The following is a 20,701-nucleotide window of genomic DNA, read 5'->3' as shown; positions in this document are numbered from 1 at the left end:
TCATAAGTCAACCCCCCCTTCATCTCCGGAATCAATCTTGTGAACCTTCTCTGAACTGCCTCCAAAGCAAGTATATCCTTTCGTAAATATGGAAACCAAAACTGCATGCAGTATTCCAGGTGTGGCCTCACCAATACCCTGTGTAGCTGTAGCAAGAGTTCCCTGCTTTTATACTCCATCCCCTTTGCAATAAAGGCCAAGGTTCCATTGGCCTTCCTGATCACTTGCTATACCTGCATACTATCCTTTTGTGTTTCATGCAAAAGTACCCCCAGATCCTGCTGTACTGCAGCACTTTGCAATCTTTCTCCATTTAAATAATAACTTGCTCTTTGATTTTTTTCTGCAAAAGTGCATGACCTTGAACTTTCCAACATTATACTCTCCATCTGCCAAATTTTTGCCCACTCACTATGTCCTTTTGCAGATTTTTTGTGTCTTTCTCACATATTGCTTTTCCTATCTTTGTATCATCAGCAAACTTGGTTACGTTATGCTCAGACTTCTTCCTAGTCTTTAATATAGATTGTAAATAGTTGGAGTCCCAGCACTGATCCCTGCGGCACCCCACTAGTTACTGTTTGCCAACCAGAGAATGAACCATTTATCCCGTCTCTCTGTTTTCTGTTAGTTAGCCAATCCTCTATCCATGCTAATATATTGCCCCGAACCCCGTGAACTTTTATCTTGTGCAGTAACCTTTTATGTGACACCTTGTCAGATGCCTTCTGGAAGTCCAAATACACCGCATCTACTGGTTCCCATTTTATCCACCCTGTTTGTTACATCTTCAAAGAATTCCAGCAAATTTGTCAAACATGACTTCCCCTTCATAAATCCATGCCGACTCTGCCTGACTGAATTTTGCTTTTCCAAATGTCCTGCTACTGCTTCTTTAATAATGGACTCCAACATTTTCCCAACCACAGATGTTAGGCTAACTGGTCTATAGTTTCCTGCTTTTTGTCTGCCTCCTTTTTTAAATAGGGGCGTTACATTTGCAGTTTTCCAATCTGCTGGGACATCCTCTGCATCTACCCTGTCAAGTCCCCTCAGAATCTTATATGTTTCAATAAGATCACCTCTGTTTTCTAAACACCAATGAGTAGAGGCTCAATTTGCTCAACCTTCATAAGAAAACCCCTTCATCTCCGGAATCAACCTCGTGAACCTTCTCTGAACTGCCTCCAATGCAAGTAAGCTATCCATAAATAAGGAGGCTAAAACTGTACGCAGTACTCTAGGTGTGGTCTTACCAATGCCCTGTACAGTTGGAGCAGGACTTCCCTACTTATTTAATCCATTCCCCTGGGCTGGGCCCTGAGTGTGCGGGGCACAGCGCTAAGGGAGGCATTGTACACCTCTCTTGGGGTGCTAGGCCAGCTGAACATGGGAAAATCCTGAGCTAAAGAGCCAGCCCAGGAGCGTCTGAGAGGGGCCTGGGGAGAACTCCCCCCACCACGCCCCCCCCCCTCCCCTTCCCAACCCCATAAAAACAGTCATAATACATAGCCCACACCACCACAACATAAGTCGCAAAAAAAAATTGGAAGAAAAAACAATCACACTTATCTGAAGAAGGCATTACTTATCTCACTGCAGTCGGCATAGGTCATAGAAAATACGAGCAGCATTCGGCCCTTCGAGTCTGCATCGCCGTTCAATATAATCATGGCTGATCCTCTATCTCAGCACCATATTCCCGCTTTTTCCCCATACCCCTTGATGCCTTTTGTTTCTAGAAATCTATCTATCTCCTTCCGTATTGACAGGCGGTCTCAGCAGGGCTCGCTGCAGGTCGAGTGGGACTCGAAAAGCAAGCTGGTGTCGCAACCAGGGGCGTTGCACTCTGGCGCAACTCTTCCGAGCGGTACCGACCCCGAAAACTCCCGCGGGACGCTGGAGGCTGACCGCCCAGAAGACCTCATTGCTGCCTTCCCGCCCCCCCCCCTTCGGATGAGAAAAGAAGCGCAAGACACCGTAAATCCGCCCCTATAATTGCATGGAGAGAATTGAGATGCTGGGACTGTTTCCAATGGGACAGAGAAAGGTTTAATCAAGGTTTTTGAAAAAAAATTCAGAAAGGCGAGTAGCATCTGTATACGGAAAGAAAGAATATTTCCTCTGGTTGGGAACCAATGGCGTGTCGATCTAAAATTGTTACTGAGCTTGTTGAGAAATGTTGAATTTTTTTATGCAGAGAGTTGTTGGTGCCTGGAATGTTTTGCCACAGGAGGTAATTGAGGCAGAAATCATTACCTCTTTTAAAGGGAGAGTAGATACGCATTTGAAGATGATACTGGGATATGGGAAGACAGGGTATTGGGTTTAGTTTTGGTTCGCCCATAAAAGAGCCAGCAGACATGAGAGAAATGGGCTCTTTGTGTTATCAGCCTCTTTGGTCGCATAGAATTGCTATGTCCATTTAGCAATTATGGAACGGGTGACATGAGGTTGAAGCCATACAATTTATTTTCTAAGGAGCTCGAGGAACATGGCTTAGCAAAAAGATTTTAACACTTTATCGATGCATTTTCTGATACTTTGGAGCCCATTGCATTCTGGCTTACGAACCAAAAATAATTTATTTGGAAAAGTTTGATACGTTAAAAATGAAAACACAAGTAAGGACTTAAAAAGGGGCGATCACACTGCTGGGCGTGTATTATAGACCCCCAAACAATGGGAGGGAGCTAGAGGAACAAATATGTCAGCAAATTGCTGTGAAGTCCAAAAACCATAGGGTACTAATAGTAGGGGATTTTAACGATCCAAATATTGATTGGGACAAATTTAGTGTGAAGGGTATCGAGAATTCTTGAAATGCATTCAAGAGAACTTTTTTTAGTCAGTATGTAGCAAGCCCAACACGAGAGGGGGCGGTCTTGGATTTAGTTTTGGGGAATGAAGCTGGGCAGGTTGAAGGGGTATTCGTGGGAGAGCACTTGGGTGCCAGTGACCATAATTCATTCAAGTTGGTTATGGATAAGGACAAGAATAGGCCTGGATTAAAAGTTCAGAATTGGGGAAAAGCTAATTTTGCTAAGTTAAGGAGTGATTTGGCCATGGTGGACTGGAAACAGCTACTTGTGGGTAAATCAGTGTCTGAACAGTGGGAAGCATTTGAGGAAGAGATTCGGAAGGCTCAGGCCAAACGTGCCCTTGAAGAATAAGGCTAAGAAAAATAATTCTAGAGCCCCCTAGATGTCCAGGGTCTTACAGGGGAGGATTAAGGAAAAAAGGGACGCTTATGTTATATATCAACGGCTAAATACTATAGAATCTTTAGAGGAATATAGAAAAGAATAAAGAGGCAAAATTAAAATATTAAGAATGCTAAGAGAGAGCATGATAAATTCTTGGCCAATAAAATTAAGGAAAACCCTAAGATGTTCTATAAATATATTAAGAGTAAGAGGGTAACTAAAGAAAGGATAGGGCCTATTAGAGAACATGAGAGTAATCTTTGTGTGGAGGCGGAAGATGTTGGGAGGGTTCTTAACGAATACTTTGCATCTGTTTTCACAAAGGAAAGGGGCAATGCAGATTCTGCTATCGAGGAGGAGTGTGATATTCTGGATGAAATAAGTATAGTGAGAGAGGAAGTATTAAGGGGTTTAGCAGCTTTGAAAGTAGATAAGTCCACAGGCCCGGATGAAATGCATCCCAGGCTGTTGAGCGAAGTAAAAGAGGAAATAACAGAGGCCTTGACCATCATTTTCCAGTCCTCTTTGGATCTGGGCATGGTGCTGGACGATTGGAGGATTGCTAAAATAGTACCCTTGCTTAAGAAGGGAGAAAGGGATAGGCCGAGTAATTACAGGCCTGTCAGCCTAACCTCAGTGGTGGGAAAATTATTGAAAAGTAATTCTGAAAGACAGGATAAATCTGCATTTGGAAAGGCAAGGATTAATTAGAGACAGTCAGCACCGATTTGTTAAGGGAAGATCATGTCTGACTAACCTGATTGAATTTTTTGAGGAGGTAACCAAAAGGGTCGATGAGGGTACAATATAATATATATGGACTTTAGCAAAGCTTTTGATAAGGTCCCACATGGTAGACAGGTCATGAAGATTAAAGCCCATGGGATACAGGGCAAAGTGGCAAGTTGGATCCAAAATTGGCTTAGAGGACGAAGCAAAGGGTAATGATTGATGGATGTTTTTGTGACTGGAAGGATGTTTCCAGTGGGGTTCCGCAGGGCTCAGTACTGGGTCCCTTGATTTTTGTGGTCTATATCAACGATTTAGATTTGAAATATAGGGAGTATGATTAAGAAGTTTGCAGACGACATTAAAATTGGCTGTGTGGTTGATAATGAAGAGGAAAGTCATGGGTTGCAGGAGGATATTAATCTGCTGGTCAGGTGGGCAGAGCAGTGGCAAATGGAATTTAATTCAGAGAAGTGTGAGATGATGCACTTTGGGAGGGCTAATAAGGAAAGGATATACACATTAAGCGGTAGGCCACTTAATAGTGTAGATGAACAAATGAACCTTGCAGTGCTTGTCCACAGATCCCTGAAAGTAGCAGGCCAGGTGGATAAGGTGGTTAAGAAGGCATACGGAATGCTTGCCTTTATTGGCCGAGGCACAGAATATAAGAACAGGGAGGCTATGCTTAAATTGTATAATACTTTGGTTAGGCCACAGCTGGAGTATTGCGTGCAGTTCTGGTCGCCGTATTATAGGAAGGACGTGACTGCACTAGAGAGGGTGCAGAGGAGATTTACTAGGATGCTGCCTGGAATGGAGAATCTTAGTTATGAAGACAGATTGGCTGGGCTGGGTTTGTCCTCATTAGAACAGAGGAGGTTGAGAGGAGACCTCATTGAGGTGTACAAAATATTGAGGGGCCTGGACCTCGTGGATGGTAATGGTCTATTTCCATTGGTGGAGCGGTCTATTACGAGGGGGCATAGTTTTAAGGTGGTTGGTGGAAGGTTTAGAGGGGATTTGAGGGGGGGCTTCTTTACACAGAGGGTTGTGGGGATCTGGAACTCGCTGCCTGGAAGAGTGGTGGATGCAGAAACCCTCACCACTTTCAAGAGATGGTTGGATGGGCACTTGAAGTGCAGTAACCTGCAGGGTTACGGACCCGGAGCTGGTAATTGGGATTAGACTGGATGACCTTTTCTTGGATGGAATATATATAATAGTAAGTACTGCAGAGAATAGAATACGGCCAGGGTGATCTCCTGGACTAGTTTTGATCGCCTGGATGGGTCGGAGAGGATTTAAAAAAATGTTTTTGTCTCTAAATTGGCCTGGGTTTTTATCTGGTTTTTGCCTCTCCCAGGAGATCACATGGCTCCGATTGGGGTGGAGTGTAGAATGTTTTAGTACAAGGGGTGTCCCAGTTGTGGTGAGGCGGACTGTTTGGGCTGGGTGCTCTTTGCCTTTCCATCATTGTTCATAGGTTTATATGTAAGTAACTTAAAAATCTCAATTCTCCCCATTTAAGTTGCTCCAGTGTAAATGAGTTAGTTAGGTTTTTTTCAAAAGGGAGTGTTACCAGGCACTTATGCCTGTTTTGACCATTTAAGCAAGTTTAGCCAGCTAAAACTTACTCCAAACTAAGTTAGGCCTGAAAAACCCTGCGGTGAGTTAAGAGATCAGCGCAGGTAGCCTCCAAATGACAGTGTTATGATAGGAATGCTAGTTTTTTTTAAAATCCCAATCAGCGAGACTGGACAGGGTATAGGTGTTCTTGGCCTGATTAAACTGAGTATATTTTTACAAAAAATTGCTAGATATTAAAGTACTGGAAAATCTTTGAAAATTCTTTTCACCCCACCCCCACCGGATCTAAACTCTTACCCTCTTCCCCCCCCGGCACCCCAATCAAAACTCTTTTTCCCCCCCTCCCCCAACCAACCTGTCTCTTGTAGCCCTCAGCGCGGGAAGGCAGTGTGACCAGCCTGTGCGGCAGGCCACTCGGCCCAGGATAAGGGCGGCGAACATCACGTCATCCCTTCGGCCAGGGATAGGGTCGCCCGGAGCCAGGACGCGCTGGGAGGGCCAGGAGATACTGCATAGGCACGCAGACTCCACTGCGCACGTGCGCAGCTGCCGGCACTCTTTTCGGCGCAGGGCTGTAGTTCCGCCCACCATGTGTTCCGATGCGCTGCGCCACAGGCCTGGAACCAATGGGGAGAATACGGAGGTAAGAAATCGGCACCGTTTCTGTACTACAAAGTCCGCTCACCTCATGGAGGTGCGCCGTTCTAGCAGAGGGGCAAACTTGGGCCCTCTAAATATAATTTTATAGGGTCCAGCTCCTTTCATTGAGACTGTAACCCCAGATACAGGAGCGGTTGTCCCATAAAGTTGATTAGTTTTCACAGCTTGCAGTCCTGCTCTCCAAATAGTTTGATTGAACAATAACTTCCAATCCAGTGAAAAACAGTGATGTTTCTTGTGAAATGTTGACACATGCATTGACTACCAGCTTATAAAGTTGATGGTTGGCATGTATGATTTAACTTACTGAGATGGTAAAAGTCTATTCCAATCTCTTTGTGGTAAAACTATTTTCTTCAGGATGTGCTTGGCTTATGGAACAGGATTGCAAACTGCAAGCTCCCTGTCGTGAAGAGGTGCCTGGACTTCTAGCTTGATAGAATCTGGACTCATGCCCATTTCACTCCATCTGCAGCTGGAAGCTCATCATGGCTCTGTACAGGAAAACCTGGTGGAATCCATCTTATTCTGTTACAGTTTATGAAAGGGAAAGGAGTCTTTAAGATCATTTCCCTGTAATCCCATTGCTTAATATGTTCTTTACATTTCTCTACTTTTAAGCTGCTTGCTTCAAATGTCTGTCTGCAAAACTCACTTTGGTAGTCTTAGTGTTAGATTAAAGGTTTAAGGAGTTTAAAAAAAAATGTTCTTGGGATGTGGGTGATGCTGACTGTGCCACGATATTGTCCACTTCTAGGGGTCAAGTTTTGGCCTGAGTTGCTCCTATTTTTTTGGAGCAACTAGTTTAGAATGAAGTGTCTTAGAAATTGCAATTCTCGGCATTTAGTTTGCTCCAGTTCGAGTGAGTTGGAACAGTTTCATTTTAGAACAGATTTTTTTTTTCAAAAGGGGGCGTGTCCGGCCACTTATGCTTGTTTTGCAAGTTTAGGCAGCGAAAACTTACTCCAAACTAACTTAGAATGGAGTAAGTATAGATTTTTGTACGCTCAGAAAAACCTTGCCTACACTTAGAAAATCAGGCGTAAGGAAGAGAGATGGGAGTGGGGGGCGGGTGGAAAGGGAAGTTTACAAACATGAAGCACATCACTTTTACAAATAAAGAGCCATCATCAATAATAAATAAATCAATAAATCAATCAAAAAGAAAATAAAAAAATTAAAAATTAAAAAATCAATAAATAAAAAATTACGTTTCTACTCACTGACTGCAGCACCGGGGAGCCCTCCAACAGTGTGCTGGGACGCCCCCCCCCCCCCCCAGTGTGTGTGTCTCTGTTTCTGTCTCTCTCTCTGTCTGTGTCTGTGTTTTTGACAGTGACGCTGGGGGGGGGAGGGGAGGGGAGGGGAGGGTGTGTGAGGGGGGAAGAGAAGAGAGGGAGGGGGGGAGGGTGAAGAGAGGGGGGAGAAGAGGGGTGGCAGAGGAGGAGAGGAGAGGGAGTGGGTGGGGGGGGGGAGGGGTGGAGTGGGGGGGTGGGGTGGAGGAGGGGTGGGGGGGGAGGGGTGGAGTGGGGTGGGGGGGAGAGGGGTGGAGTGGGGTGGGGGGGGAGAGGGGTGGAGTGGGGTGGGGGGGGGAGAGGGGTGGAGTGGGGTGGGGGGGGAGAGGGGTGGAGTGGGGTGGGGGGGGAGAGGGGTGGAGTGGGGTGGGGGGGAGAGGGGTGGAGTGGGGTGGGGGGAGAGGGGTGGAGTGGGGTGGGGGGGAGAGGGGTGGAGTGGGGTGGGGGGGGAGAGGGGTGGAGTGGGGTGGGGGGGGAGAGGGGTGGAGTGGGGTGGGGGGGGGAGAGGGGTGGAGTGGGGTGGGGGGGGAGAGGGGTGGAGTGGGGTGGGGGGGGGGAGTGGAGTGGGGTGGGGGGGGGAGTGGAGTGGGGTGGGGGGGAGTGGAGTGGGGTGGGGGGGGGAGAGGGGAGTGGGGTGGGGGGGGAGAGGGGTGGGGTGGGTGGGGGGGGAGAGGGGTGGGGTGGGTGGGGGGGGAGAGGGGTGGAGTGGGGTGGGTGGGGGGGGAGAGGGGTGGAGTGGGTGGGGGGGGGAGAGGGGTGGAGTGGGGTGGGGGGGGGAGAGGGGTGGAGAGGGGTGGGGGGGGGAGAGGGGGGGAGAGGGGTGGAGTGGAGTGGGGTGGGGGGGAGAGGGGTGGAGTGGGGTGGGGGGGAGAGGGGTGGAGTGGGGTGGGGGGGAGAGGGGTGGAGTGGGGTGGGGGGGAGAGGGGTGGAGGGGGTGGGGGGGAGAGGGGTGGAGTGGGGTGGGGGGGAGAGGGGTGGAGTGGGGTGGGGGGGAGAGGGGTGGAGTGGGGTGGGGGGAGGGGTGGAGTGGGGTGGGGGGGGAGAGGGGTGGGTGGGGTGGGGGGGGAGAGGGGTGGAGTGGGGTGGGGGGGAGAGGGGTGGAGTGGGGTGGGGGGGAGTGGGGTGGGTGGGGGGGAGAGGGGTGGGGTGGGGTGGGTGGGGTGGGGTGGGGGGGGGGAGAGGGGTGGGGTGGGGGGGGGAGAGGGGGTGGGGTGGGGGGGGAGTGGGGTGGGTGGGGGGGGAGAGAGGGGTGGGGTGGGGGGGGGGAAGAGGGGTGGGAGAGGGGTGGGGTGGGGGGGAGGGTGGAGTGGGGTGGGGTGGGGGGTGGGGTGGAGTGCGGGGGGGGAGGAGGAGGGAGGGGGTGAGGAGTGCGGCGGGGGGGAGGAGGAGTAGGGGGTGGGCGGGCGGTGTGAGGAGACGGGTGGGCGGAGGGTGGTGTGAGGAGTTGGAGGGGGGTGGGGGAAAGAGAGAGGGGTGGGGGGAGGCTGAACGGGCTCGGCCGACGAGAAGAAGCCGGGCCGAAGACTTCGGGTGGGGCCCGCCCCGAGCAAGATGCCAAGCGGGTGGGCCCCGCCGAAGACATGGAGAGTGAGCGGACTGGACCTGAAACGGGGTGCGGGGGGGAGGAAGAGAGGAACCGGGGGTGGGGGGGGGAGGCCGGAGCGGGAACTGAGGGGTTGGGGAGGAGCAGGGGCGGGGAGAGGAGGGAGGAGTCGTCGGAGCGGGAATGGGGGTTGGTGGGGAGAGAGAGGGGGGGCGGTGGGGGGGAGAGAAAGGGAGCGGGGGGGAGCGAGCCAGAGCAGGAGCTCGAGGTGGGAGGTGCAATCTGATCTTCGCCGCCCCAGTGAGCCCATCCGGCCCAGGGCTAGGGGCGGCGTGCTTCGGGCGCCTGGAGCTACTGCACATGCGTGCACACTGTAGCGCACATGTGCAAAGGTCCCGGCACTGTGTTCAGCGCGGGGACCTGGCTCCACCCCCCACAGCTTGTGCTGCGCTGCGCTGAGGGCCTGGATTGACCTGAGGGAGGGGAGAATATCGAGGTACGTTTTCAGCACGGAAATCAGGCGGGGCTGCGTTGTTCTGGGCGCAGCCCGAAACTTGACCCCCTAGTTGCCCTGAGTGAACTGCTCTGTTCTGGATGATGTTGAGCTGCTTGAATATTGTTGTGGCTACAGCCATTCAGCCAAGTGGTGAATATTCCATTGTACTGCTGACTTGAGCCTTGTACATGATGGAGAGACTTTAAGGAATCAGAAGGTGACCCATTCATCACAAGAGTATCCAGCCTCTGCCCCTAATCTTGTAGCAGTGGGGTTGATGTGGCTGGTTCACTTAAGCTTCTGGTCAACGATGAACCCAAGATGCTGACAGTCAAATGGCACTGACTATTGTTTGATATAGTCAATACCTTTCACTTACCTGACACGTAGGTGGCCTGCATGTTTCCTGCCACTTGTCAGCCCAAGCCTGGAAGTTATCTATGTCCTCATTTTATTTATTCTCAATACGCCAGCCATTTTCGTCAACAATCAGATTTCTTGCATGATGAACTGTGCAAAAAATGGGCTGCTCCATTTTCAGAGGAGTTGTGAATGGAGTGGAATCATCAGCAAACAGGCCTCCCACTAAAATCTGATATTGTCAATGTTCAAATCTAACTCTGGCCAGGGCCAGACTACAGATGCTGGGATATATCTGAGGGAGTGAATTAATGTAGTACTGCAAAAACAGCCAAAAAATATTCTAAACCCACAATCTTAAAGGCGAGGAGGTGGGGAGTTGAATTAATTGAATAACTCTTTCAAAGAGCCAGCACAGTCACTCACTGGCTGCCTTCTGAGCAATAACTTTAATGATTAAACCCATAGTATAAGGAGGAAACTTTTATCTGGAGAATGAAAATCCTCTGTCTTCGTGAGTAATTTTCTTTCATGCAGAAATACTTGAAATGTCTATTCCGTTATCGGTACTGAAAATGCTACAATATCCAGATAATACATTGCTCTTGTGATATAGAGGTTTATATTTTCAGAAAGCTGAAAACCAATGCTCACTTTATTTATTCTTAATACGCCAGACATTTTCTTCAACAATCAGATTTCTTGCATGATGAACTGTGCAAAAAAAAAATGCCTTTCTCTCCCTCTGAAATCAGTAATCATGAAGCACATTGTGTTTGACATTACATTCAATGGTCATAATTGGACCATAATTAGTTCAATAATAGGACTGATGATCCTCCTTTTATGCCTGACATGACCTGAATCTATCTTTATTTCCAGATTCAGGTTATTTACATAGGTCATATGCTCACTTGACATGAGCTCAGTCCGTAGCAGGACCCAGCACGTGAAAGTAGGCGAGGAAGGTTAGCTGCTATTTTAGGCGAGAGGCCAGTGTTAATGATCCCTAGTTGCAGAATCTCCAGCCCTATTCCTCCTCTTCCAGTGCCTGCAAAATAAAGTACTTACCTTCTGCATGGCTCCAACTGGTGGCATCCAGCAACTTGGCAGATTCTTCAGTCTGAAGTTGTACTGGGTGCAAGGTGTCATGTATTTTGTTGTTTGTAGCCACCAGATGGTGTCATTGTTGGAGGCCACTGAGCAGCAAGCACGTGGTGCTGCTTGGGTATAAAAGGCCAGCCATTTTGTAAGTCAGACACTTTGGGCCTAAATAAAGTAGAGCAAGGTTGTACCTTGCTTAGTTAAACAGTACTCAGTTTGAACCTTTATTGCATGCATAACATTTGGCGCGGAGAATACAAGAACCAGTGTAAAATGAGCACGTTTGGATTTTTAGAGTGATTCGTGGAGGGAGAAGATTGGGAAGACTTTGTGAGCCATTTGAACCAGTACTTTGTGGCCAACAAAATGAAGGAGGTCATCGATGCAGATCGGAGCCAGGCCGTGTTCCTCACTGTGTGCGGTTCAAAGATTTGCGGTCTGATAAAGAATCTACTCATGCCTAGTGATTCAACAGAGAAAACGTACGAGGAGTTGTGTACATTGGTATGGGAGCACCTCAAGCCAGACGATGGCAACATCATCATCTTGAGATACAGGTTTTATACACACGTTCGATCAGAGGGCCAGAGCGCAGCGGAATTCGTTGCCGACCTGAGATGTCTAGCGGGACCGTGCAAGTTTGGGACGGTGTTGGCAGAAATGCTGCGGGACTTCTTTGTTATCGGTATCAACCACGAGGTGATCCTGCGCAAACTTCTGGTGGTGGAGGAATTGGATTTAAAAAGGGCCACCCACATCGCTCAATCATGTATGACGACGGATAGGAGTTTAAAGCAAATATCGGTGAAGAACCGAACCTCGGCAAGTACTGTAAATGTGATTGATTCGGAGTTCGGTAGAGCGACACATGGCAGGGCCTATCCGGCTGCGTTCGCAAATGGTTCGGCAGAGCGGCACATGGCAGGGCCTATCCGGCTGCGTTCGTGAAACCTGTGGCTGCCCAAAGTCCGTCAGAGGGAATGTACCCGACTTCTCCGTGTTGGCGTTGTGGGGGAAATCATCGGTACCAGCAGTGCTGATTTAAGCAATATCGTTGCAAAGGCTGTCTGAGAGTGGGGCATCTCCAGCGCAAGTGTCAACAGATGAGCAAGTGAGCTGCAACACACCATGTGGAGGATGAGAGTCAGACTATCGCGGATCCGGATAAGCAATCCGAGATGCCAAAGGAGGAAGTGTATGGACTGTACTCTTTCAAACCAAGAGTAAATCAATTTTGACGTGAAGTTTAACAGGATACCGGTACCGATGAAACTGGACATGGGGGCGGGTCAATCAATCATGAATGAGAGGGCACTTAAGCTGTGGGATACTAAGACTGAGGCCCAGGCTAAGCCCTGTTAACGCCAAGCTGCGCACATACACCAAAGAACTGATAAAGGTGATTGGCAGTGCACAAATTAATGTGTCTTATAACGGTGCGGTTCACGAGTTACCACTGTGCATTGTTCCAGGCAATGGCCTATGCTGCTCGGCAGGAGCTGGTTGGAGAAAATCGGATGCGACTGGAATGACATAAAGGCGTTGTCGTCGGAGGAAGATACATATGCCCAAGTATGGAGCAAATTCCGCTCGCTGTTCGAACCGAATATCGGCAACTTCACGGGAGCCAAGATGCAGATCCTTGTGGACTCCGAGGCAAGGCCCGTCCATCATAAAGCTCGGGCAATGCCGTATATGATGAGGGAGAAGGTCGAAATTGAACTGGAAGGACTCCAGCGTGAAGGGATCATATCACCAGTCGAATTTAATGAATGGGCCAGCCCCATTGTTCCTGTGCTGAAAAGTGATGGCACAGTCTGAATCTGTGGAGACTACAAGGCTACGATCAACAGGGTTTTGAAACAAGATCAGTACCCGTTACCAAAGGCTGATCACTTGTTTGCGACGCGAGCCGGAGGGAAGTCGTTCACAAAACTGGACTTGACGTCGGCCTATTTGACGCAGGAGTTGGTCGAGACGTTTAAGAGACTTACGTACCTTAACCGCACAAAGGACTGTTTATTTACCACAGGTGCCCATTTGGAATTTGCTCGGCTACAGCAATATTTCAGAGGAATATGGAAAGTCTACTGAAGTCCGTTCCCAGAACCGTCATGTTCCAAGATGACATCCTGATCACCGGTCGTGACTCCAAGGAACATCTGAACAACCTGAAAGGGGTTCTACTGCGTTTGAACAGAGCGGGACTCAGACTTAAACGTTCGAAGTACGTCTTCATGGCACCGGAGGTCGAATTCCTCGGGAGGAAAATCGCCGCTGATGGCATCAGATCTACTGACGTGAAAACCCAAGCCATCAAGAATGCACCGAAGCCGCAGAACGTGATGGAGCTGCATTCGTTCTACTCAACTACTTTTGTAACTTCCTACCTAAATTGAGCACCTTACTTGAACCACTGCACATGCTATTGAGAAAAAGCAACAACTGGGTGTGGGGCGCATTGCAAGACGGAGATTTCGAGAAAGCCACCAATCTGCTTTGCTTGAACAAGCTGCTGGTACATTATGACCCATGTAAACATTTAGTTTTGGCCTGTGACGCATCGTCATATGGAATTGGTTGCGTGTTACAACAAGCCAATGAGTCAGGGAAACTTCAACCTGTCGCGTATGCATCCAAAAGTTTGTCTAAAGCAGAAAGAGCCTACAGTATGGTAGAAAAAGAAGCTTTAGCGTGTGTACGGTGTTAAAAAGATGCATTAATACCTGTTCGGTCTGAGGTTTGAATTAGAGACCGATCACAAGCCGCTCATTTCGATTTCCGAGAGCCAAGGTATCCATACCAACGCTTCATCCCGCTTCCAAAGGTGGGCGCTGACATTATCTACCTATGATTGTCATTCGCCACAGACCTGGCACAGAGAATTGTGCCGATGCTTTGAGCCGGTTGCCGTTGCCCACACCTGAGGTGGAAACGCTGCAACCGGCAGATTTAATGTTAATCATGGATGCTTTTGAGAGTGAAGGTACCCCTGTCACGGCTCAACAAGTTAAGACTTGGACCAGCCAGGACCCGATATTATCGGTGGTAAATGGTTGCATCCTCAAAGGAGATTGGTCTGCCATACCTAAGCAAATGTGCGAGGAGGCCAAACTGTACATTCGTTGCAAGGACAAACTGTCTATTCAAGCAGTTTGCATATTGTGGGGCAATCGCGTTGTAATGCCTAAGAAAAGGAGAGAGAAGTTTCTGCGTGAGTTACACAGCACACATCCTGGTATCGTGATGATGAAGGCCATCACTAGGTCCCATGTATGGTGGCCAGGAATTGATTCCGAGCTGGAAGCATGCGTGCATCAGTGCAACACCTGCATGCAGCCCAGCAAAGCACCAGCAGAATCGCCGCTGAATCTGTGATCATGGCCCTCCAAACCTTGGTCCAGGATCCATGTAGATTTTGCAGGTCCCTTCCTGGGCAAGATGTTTTTAATGGTGGTGGATGCTTATTCGAAGTGGATAGAATGCATAATCATGTAATCCAGTACATCCACAGCAACCAGAGAATCTCAATGTCATGTTTGCGACACATGCTCTGACTGACATAGGGGTGAGCGACAATGGGTCGTGCTTAGTCAGTCAGGAGTTTCAGGAGTTTGTAAAACTTATTGGGATAAAACATGTAATGTCAGCACCGTTCAAGCCTGCGTCCAATGGGCAAGCAGAACGTGCAGTACAAATGATCAAGCAAAGCATGAGGAGAGTAACCCCTCACTGCAGACCCGCTTGTCTTCCATACTGCTGAGTTACAGGACAAGACCCCACACATTCACAAGGGTCTCGCCTGCTGAGTTCATGATGAAAAGAGGTCTTAAGACTAAGTTATCTCTTGTACACCCGGATTTAAGTACTCATGTTGAATACAGAAGACAGTCAACAAGGGTACCACGATCGCGTAACTGTGTCACGCGAGATTTCTGTTGATGATCCTGTATATGTGTTGAATTATGGTCAGGGTCCCAAACGGATCGCTGGTACAGTCATGGCCAAGGAGGGCAACAGAGTATTTGTTGTTAAGCTCAAGAATGGGCAAACTTGCAGGAAACACATGGATCAAACAAAGCTGAGGCACACAGACGAGCCACAGCAGTCGGACGAAGAAACCGTCGATGACCAACCAACCTACCAGCAGCTTTCAATGGACTCGAGGGTCATCAGTGAATCTGGAATTTCCATCACGGACTTGTTCAATAAAAATGGACTTGCAATTCCAGACATGGCCCCTGCCACCTCCAACAAGTCAGCCATCCAGCCACCAGCCACAACAGACTCCGCACATTCACCCAAGGCTGGAATCGAACTGAGACGGTCAACCCGGGAGCGTAAAGCATCGGACCATCTCAACCTGTGAAAGACTGATAAAATCTCAGAAGAGGGCATTGCCATGTATGTACATGCTGTTTGTAGCCACCAGATGGTGTCATTGTTGGAGGCCACTGAGCAGCACGCACATGGTGCTGCTTCGGTATAAAAGGCCAGCCATTTTGTGAGTCAGACACTTTGGGCCTAAATAAAGCAGACCTTGCTTAGTTAAACAGTACTCAGTTTGAACCTTTATTGCATACATAATACAAGGCTTAAGACCCACTTCTGGGTGCTCTCCCAAATGGTGCCTGCTTAGTGTTCAGATGAGATGAAGCAGTTGAACCTGTCACATCCCTCCCACCTCATTTTTATCGGGTGACCCTACTTGCACTTGATGTAGGTGTAACTGTTCTGCCCCTGTGGGGCAACCTCAAATCCCTCGGCAATGCAAAGGGGCATATTCCTGGAATAAAGGGTTTCTGCCTCCTTTTCCTTTACTTTGCAGGTGGAAATTAAGCATTCTCTTGGTACACAGCAGAGGGAAATTGGCCCTAATATCTTCACATTTTTCTGTATTTACCCTATTCTAAAACAAACACATTTAACATAAATTGCTATTTATCTTTAATCGCCTACTTTGAAAATTATTTTCTCATCAGAGTCTGTTACCCTCCTTCCCAAACAAACCAATGGCTAACAGAAAATGTAGGCAAGCAAATCGCTCATATTGCTACCAGTACTGCTGTACAGCTGTTTAGATGTGTATAAATGTGACCCAAGGAAACTTGTGCACTGATTATCTTTCCTCTCCTCCCTTCGTGTATGGAATTTTCTACACCCCTGCAGCCTTGCCTGAGGTTCAAGAACTCACCATGTCAACAATTGAGGGCTTAAACCTGTGCACTGTTTCTATGGTGTGCTATGTTATGAGCTACCATGATTAAAAACAGGATTATGTGCAATGCAAATATTTCAAGTTGCTTTCATAGTCTTCCTGTCTTTTGGGTGGGGGAGTGAATGAGCTCAGTTTTATAACACATGGTATTGTCGTGTCAAGAAGACTGAAGGAACCATTCCAAATGCAGCTACTAATGTCTGTAATCGGGGAAAGTGTGTGAAGTCAGGTTTTGAACACTGATTAAGATTTATTTTCTCTGTCTTCCACTAATGTTGTTCTAATAAAAGTAAATGATGTGTGGCAATTTGGTCAATAGACCCTCCTTTGCTTGTTTAAGAAGTAGGCTCATTTTAACTCCTATAATCCCTTTTGTACTTTATAACTACTCAAGGGGTTTCATAATGGTTTACCCTGCATACATTGCGTAGTACAAATTACAATAATGATTTTTCTTCTTGACATTCAATTAAGAAAAAAAAAGTACTGAGAATTTGATATGTTCATTTTTCATCATTTATTATACTATTGGGCAATAAGGGAGTACATTTGTACTTAGTTCCGCTTCTGTTTTATTGTCATTTAATTAAAAGCTGTTGTATTATTTAAGATGTCACATTTAGTCTTTCCTTTTTGCAAAGTACTTGTACTTTAGCATAAGAAATTTAAAATGAGTTCTTCATGAAGTACTTTCTGTTCCCTTTTCCAGGGGTGTGGGTTGCATTTTTGTCGAAATGATTCAAGGAGTTGCTGCTTTCCCAGGAATGAAGGATATTCAGGATCAACTAGAGCGAATATTTTTGGTCAGTATTTTTATTAGTAAGGCTTTGTACAGTGTTAGGATATAAAGCAAGGGAACTGACATACACATCTATTCTATAATGTAGGTTTTAACAAGGTGCTACCTGGGTGGTGAAACCGATATTTTGGTTTGGACTGTCACTATCTTCTCTCCGGCATTCTGATCAATAATTACAGGCTGCAGCAATTAAAATATCTTCAATTTGGGATAAATATTGATCAGTGTCAATAGAGGCAGTAATTATTATCTTTGGTCCCAATTTGAAGACACATTTAAACAATGAATGGACCTGATTGCTTTAGGTGTCAGCCTTGACTCTCTGGTAGCACCCTTGTCTCTGAGTCAGAAGGTTGAGGGTTCAAACCCCACTCGAGACTTGAGCACATAATATAGGCTGACACCTCAGTACATTACCGAGGGAGTGCTGCACTGTCGGAGGGTACTATCTTTTGGATGAGGCGTTAAATGAAGATCCTGTCTGCCTTCTCAAGTGGATGTAAATGATTTCATGGCACTTTTCAAGGAATAGGAGGATAATTTTCCCAGTGTCTTGGAAATATTTATCCCGCAATCAACACCCCCAAAACAGATTATCTGATCATTTATCTCGTTGCTGTTGGTGCGAACTTGGTGTAACTAAATTGGCTGCCCCATTTCCCTACATCACCATCCCATCATAGGCGATGCCTCGTCTCGAGGATGACTTGCTTACACGCCAAAAAGGGACGAGTTCACAGGTGTTTCAATGAAGGACCTAATATTCCAGGTCCTGAACTACATGTTCAAGGGAGGAAGATGCCAATGCGTGGATTTTTTTAACGTGTGGTGGCCATTGCACACCAACCACCACACGGGCTTGACACAGCTAGGTCTTGGTCCAGTGGCAAGGATTAACTAAGACGGCTGGACACCAGCTCTGCTGCACGGACCTAGTGCGTACACATATTGCAGTGTGGGCTGGCCCGTGCTGCCCCTGGGCCCTCGTCTCTTCTGGGCCCTGATCACGTCGCTCCACGATCACTCGTGGCTCCTGCGCCCCAAACTCTCGGCTCCTGCTGTACCTGCCCACACTCCAATCAGAGACCTGGACCTTGGTGACCTTCCTAAACATCTCTACCTCAAAGGAGTATACCACTTCAAGATACAGCACGTGCTGGAGAGTGATGGCTGTGAAGAGGGTGACTGGATTGGACATCACCAAGGTCCATTTCTCTACATTACAACATTGACTACACTTCAAAAGTAGTGCATTGGCTGTGAAGCGCTTTGGGATATCCTGAGGTTGTGAAAGTTGCTACATGAATTCACCTCGTGATGAGCATCATGTCTGTGACCCCCCCACTCTGAGCCCCAGTGGGCCACTGACCCCCAGTGGGCCACTGACCCTCCCAGTGCCTGCCCCCAGCCAAGCCTTGGACCACCTACCATCAAGGGCATTACTCAGCGCTGAGCCTGGGGCCAACATCTCGCCGTAGGCAATTAGTCCCATACAGCAGTGCCTGGTCTCCAGTCGTCTTGGACCCCCTTGCAACTGGATCAAGACCTTGCTCAGCTAAGCCCGTGTGGTAGCCGGTGTTCAATGACCACCCCACGTTAAAAGAACTCGCGCACAGGCATCTTCCACTCCGCTAACATGAAGTTCGAGACCTGGACTGTCAGGACCCTCACGGACAACCCCATCAGCGACAGGCTGGAACGCCGCACCGGCATAGTTGCCCGGGAACTTAGACGCTTTGATAGTGACATCGCCGCCCTAAGCAAGACCCGGCGGGCAGAGGAAGGCCAGCTCAAGGAACAAAGTGGAGGTTACACCTTCTTCTGGAAAGGGAAACCAGAAGAACAACGCTGCCTCCATGGAGTTGGCTTTGCCATCAAAAACGAGCTGGTTGACTGCTTCAAAGACTCTCCCTGCTGGGTTAACGAACGCCTCATGACTCTCCGACTCACCCTATCCCGGAATCAATGCGCCACAGTCATCAGTGCGTACGGCCCAACATTTGATGCAACAGATGAGACCAAAGAGGGTTTCTACTCCAACCTCTCAAAATCTCTGTCCCACGTCCCTGCGGACGACAAACTGATCTTCCTCGGTGACTTCAACACCAGCATCGGCAAGGACACAGCCCTCTGGAGAGGCGTGATTGGCAGGGAGAGGGTAAGGAAAGCCAACTCCAGCGGTATCCTACTCCTGACGATGTCTAGAACATGAACTTGTCATCACCAAGACCTTGTTCCGCCAGAGGGACAAATACAAGGCATCATGGCAACACCCTCGCTCCAAACACTGGCACCTGCTCGATTATGTCATTGTCTGAGCCAGGGATCGCAAAGATGTGTGCATCACCCGTGCCATGACAGGAGCTGACGACTGCTGGACGAACCACTGCCTAATCCGATGCGTCATTGACATCAACATAGCCCCAAAGCGGAGGGGACAGCAGAAGTAGTGCCGCAAAAAAGTCAATGCCGGGGCACTTAAAGTCCCAGCTAAGAGAACCCTATACAGTCAGCGCCTCACAGCTAACCTGGCGTGCATTGATGACCCCGAGACGCAGAATGCCCACAGTACTTGGTCTGCTCTCCAGGACTCCATAACCAGTGCCTGCAAAGAGATGCTCGGTCACTCGACCAGGAAACATCAGGATTGGTTTGATGAGAATGATCAGGAGATCCAAGAGCTAATAGATCGCAAGTGCAGGGCATTTCTGAGCCTCAAACAACAACCCAACTCCGGAGCAGCAAAGCAGCATTACAGACGCCTCAAGGATGAGGTCCAACAAAAAACCCGGGATCTAAAGAACAGGCGGTGGATGGAGAAAGCACAGGAGATACAGCAGCTGGCTGACAACCATGATGTGTGAGGATTCTTCATCGTAGTCAAGGCCACCTAGTGTCCAAACACCCAAGACCCCACCCCACTACCTGGCCAAGAACAGGGAAACACTCATCAAAGACACCAAGGCAGTCAGGGCCTGCTGGAAGGAGCACTTTGAAGATCTCCTCAACCGAGACTCTGCATTTGACTCGAGTGTTCTCGACTCCATCCCGTCGCATGCTACTTGCTACCACCTCAGTAAAACTCCAACACTGCACGAGGAAGAAAAAGTCATGAGACAGCTTAAGAACAACATGGCTTCGGGAGCGGATGGAATCCCTGCTGAAGCACTGAAGTATGGCGGCGAGACACTGCTGGCGCGAATACATGACCTCATCTCTCTCAGCTGGAAGGAGGAGAGCATGCCGGGAGATCTGAGATGCGGTGATCGTGACCATCTTTAAAAAAGGGGACAATTCTGACTGCGGCATCTACACCGGAATCTCCCTGTTACCAGCCACTGGGAAAGTCGTTGCTAGAGTCCTCCTCAAGCATCTTCTCCCTGTGGCTGAGGAGCTCCTCCCGGAGTCGCAGTGCGGATTTCGTCCCTTTGCAGGGCACAACGGACATGATTTTTGCAGCGTGACAGCTGCAGGAAAAATGCAGGGAACAGCGCCAGCCCTTATACATGGCCTCCTTCGACCTTACAAAGACCTTTGACACTGTTAACCGCGAAGGTCTATGGAGCATCCTCCTATGTTTCGGATGCCCCAAAAGTTCTTCACCATCCTCCGCCTGCTCCATGACGACATGCAGGCCGTGATCCTTACCAACGGATCTATTACAGACCCAATTCATGTCCGGACTGGGGTCAAACAGGTCT

The 20,701-nt window shown here is 48.5% G+C and overlaps 1 protein-coding gene across 2 annotated transcripts in view; it reads left to right on the top strand.

Moving 5' to 3' along the window:
- Window positions 1-20,701, top strand: part of cdk14 (cyclin dependent kinase 14) — an 860,906-nt gene that overhangs the window by 480,045 nt on the left and 360,160 nt on the right. For both annotated transcript variants that reach the window (XM_070881317.1, XM_070881319.1), the window contains one exon: window positions 16,911-17,004. In XM_070881317.1, the coding sequence (XP_070737418.1) occupies window positions 16,911-17,004 (94 nt within the window). The remainder of the gene's footprint in view (window positions 1-16,910; window positions 17,005-20,701) is intronic.

Source organism: Pristiophorus japonicus, chromosome 5 (genome assembly GCF_044704955.1).
Source record: "Pristiophorus japonicus isolate sPriJap1 chromosome 5, sPriJap1.hap1, whole genome shotgun sequence".
In the NCBI taxonomy this organism is placed as follows: domain Eukaryota; kingdom Metazoa; phylum Chordata; class Chondrichthyes; family Pristiophoridae; genus Pristiophorus; species Pristiophorus japonicus.
The sequence above is the reverse complement of the archived record's forward strand: the minus strand, read 5'-3'. Positions and strand labels throughout refer to the sequence as shown.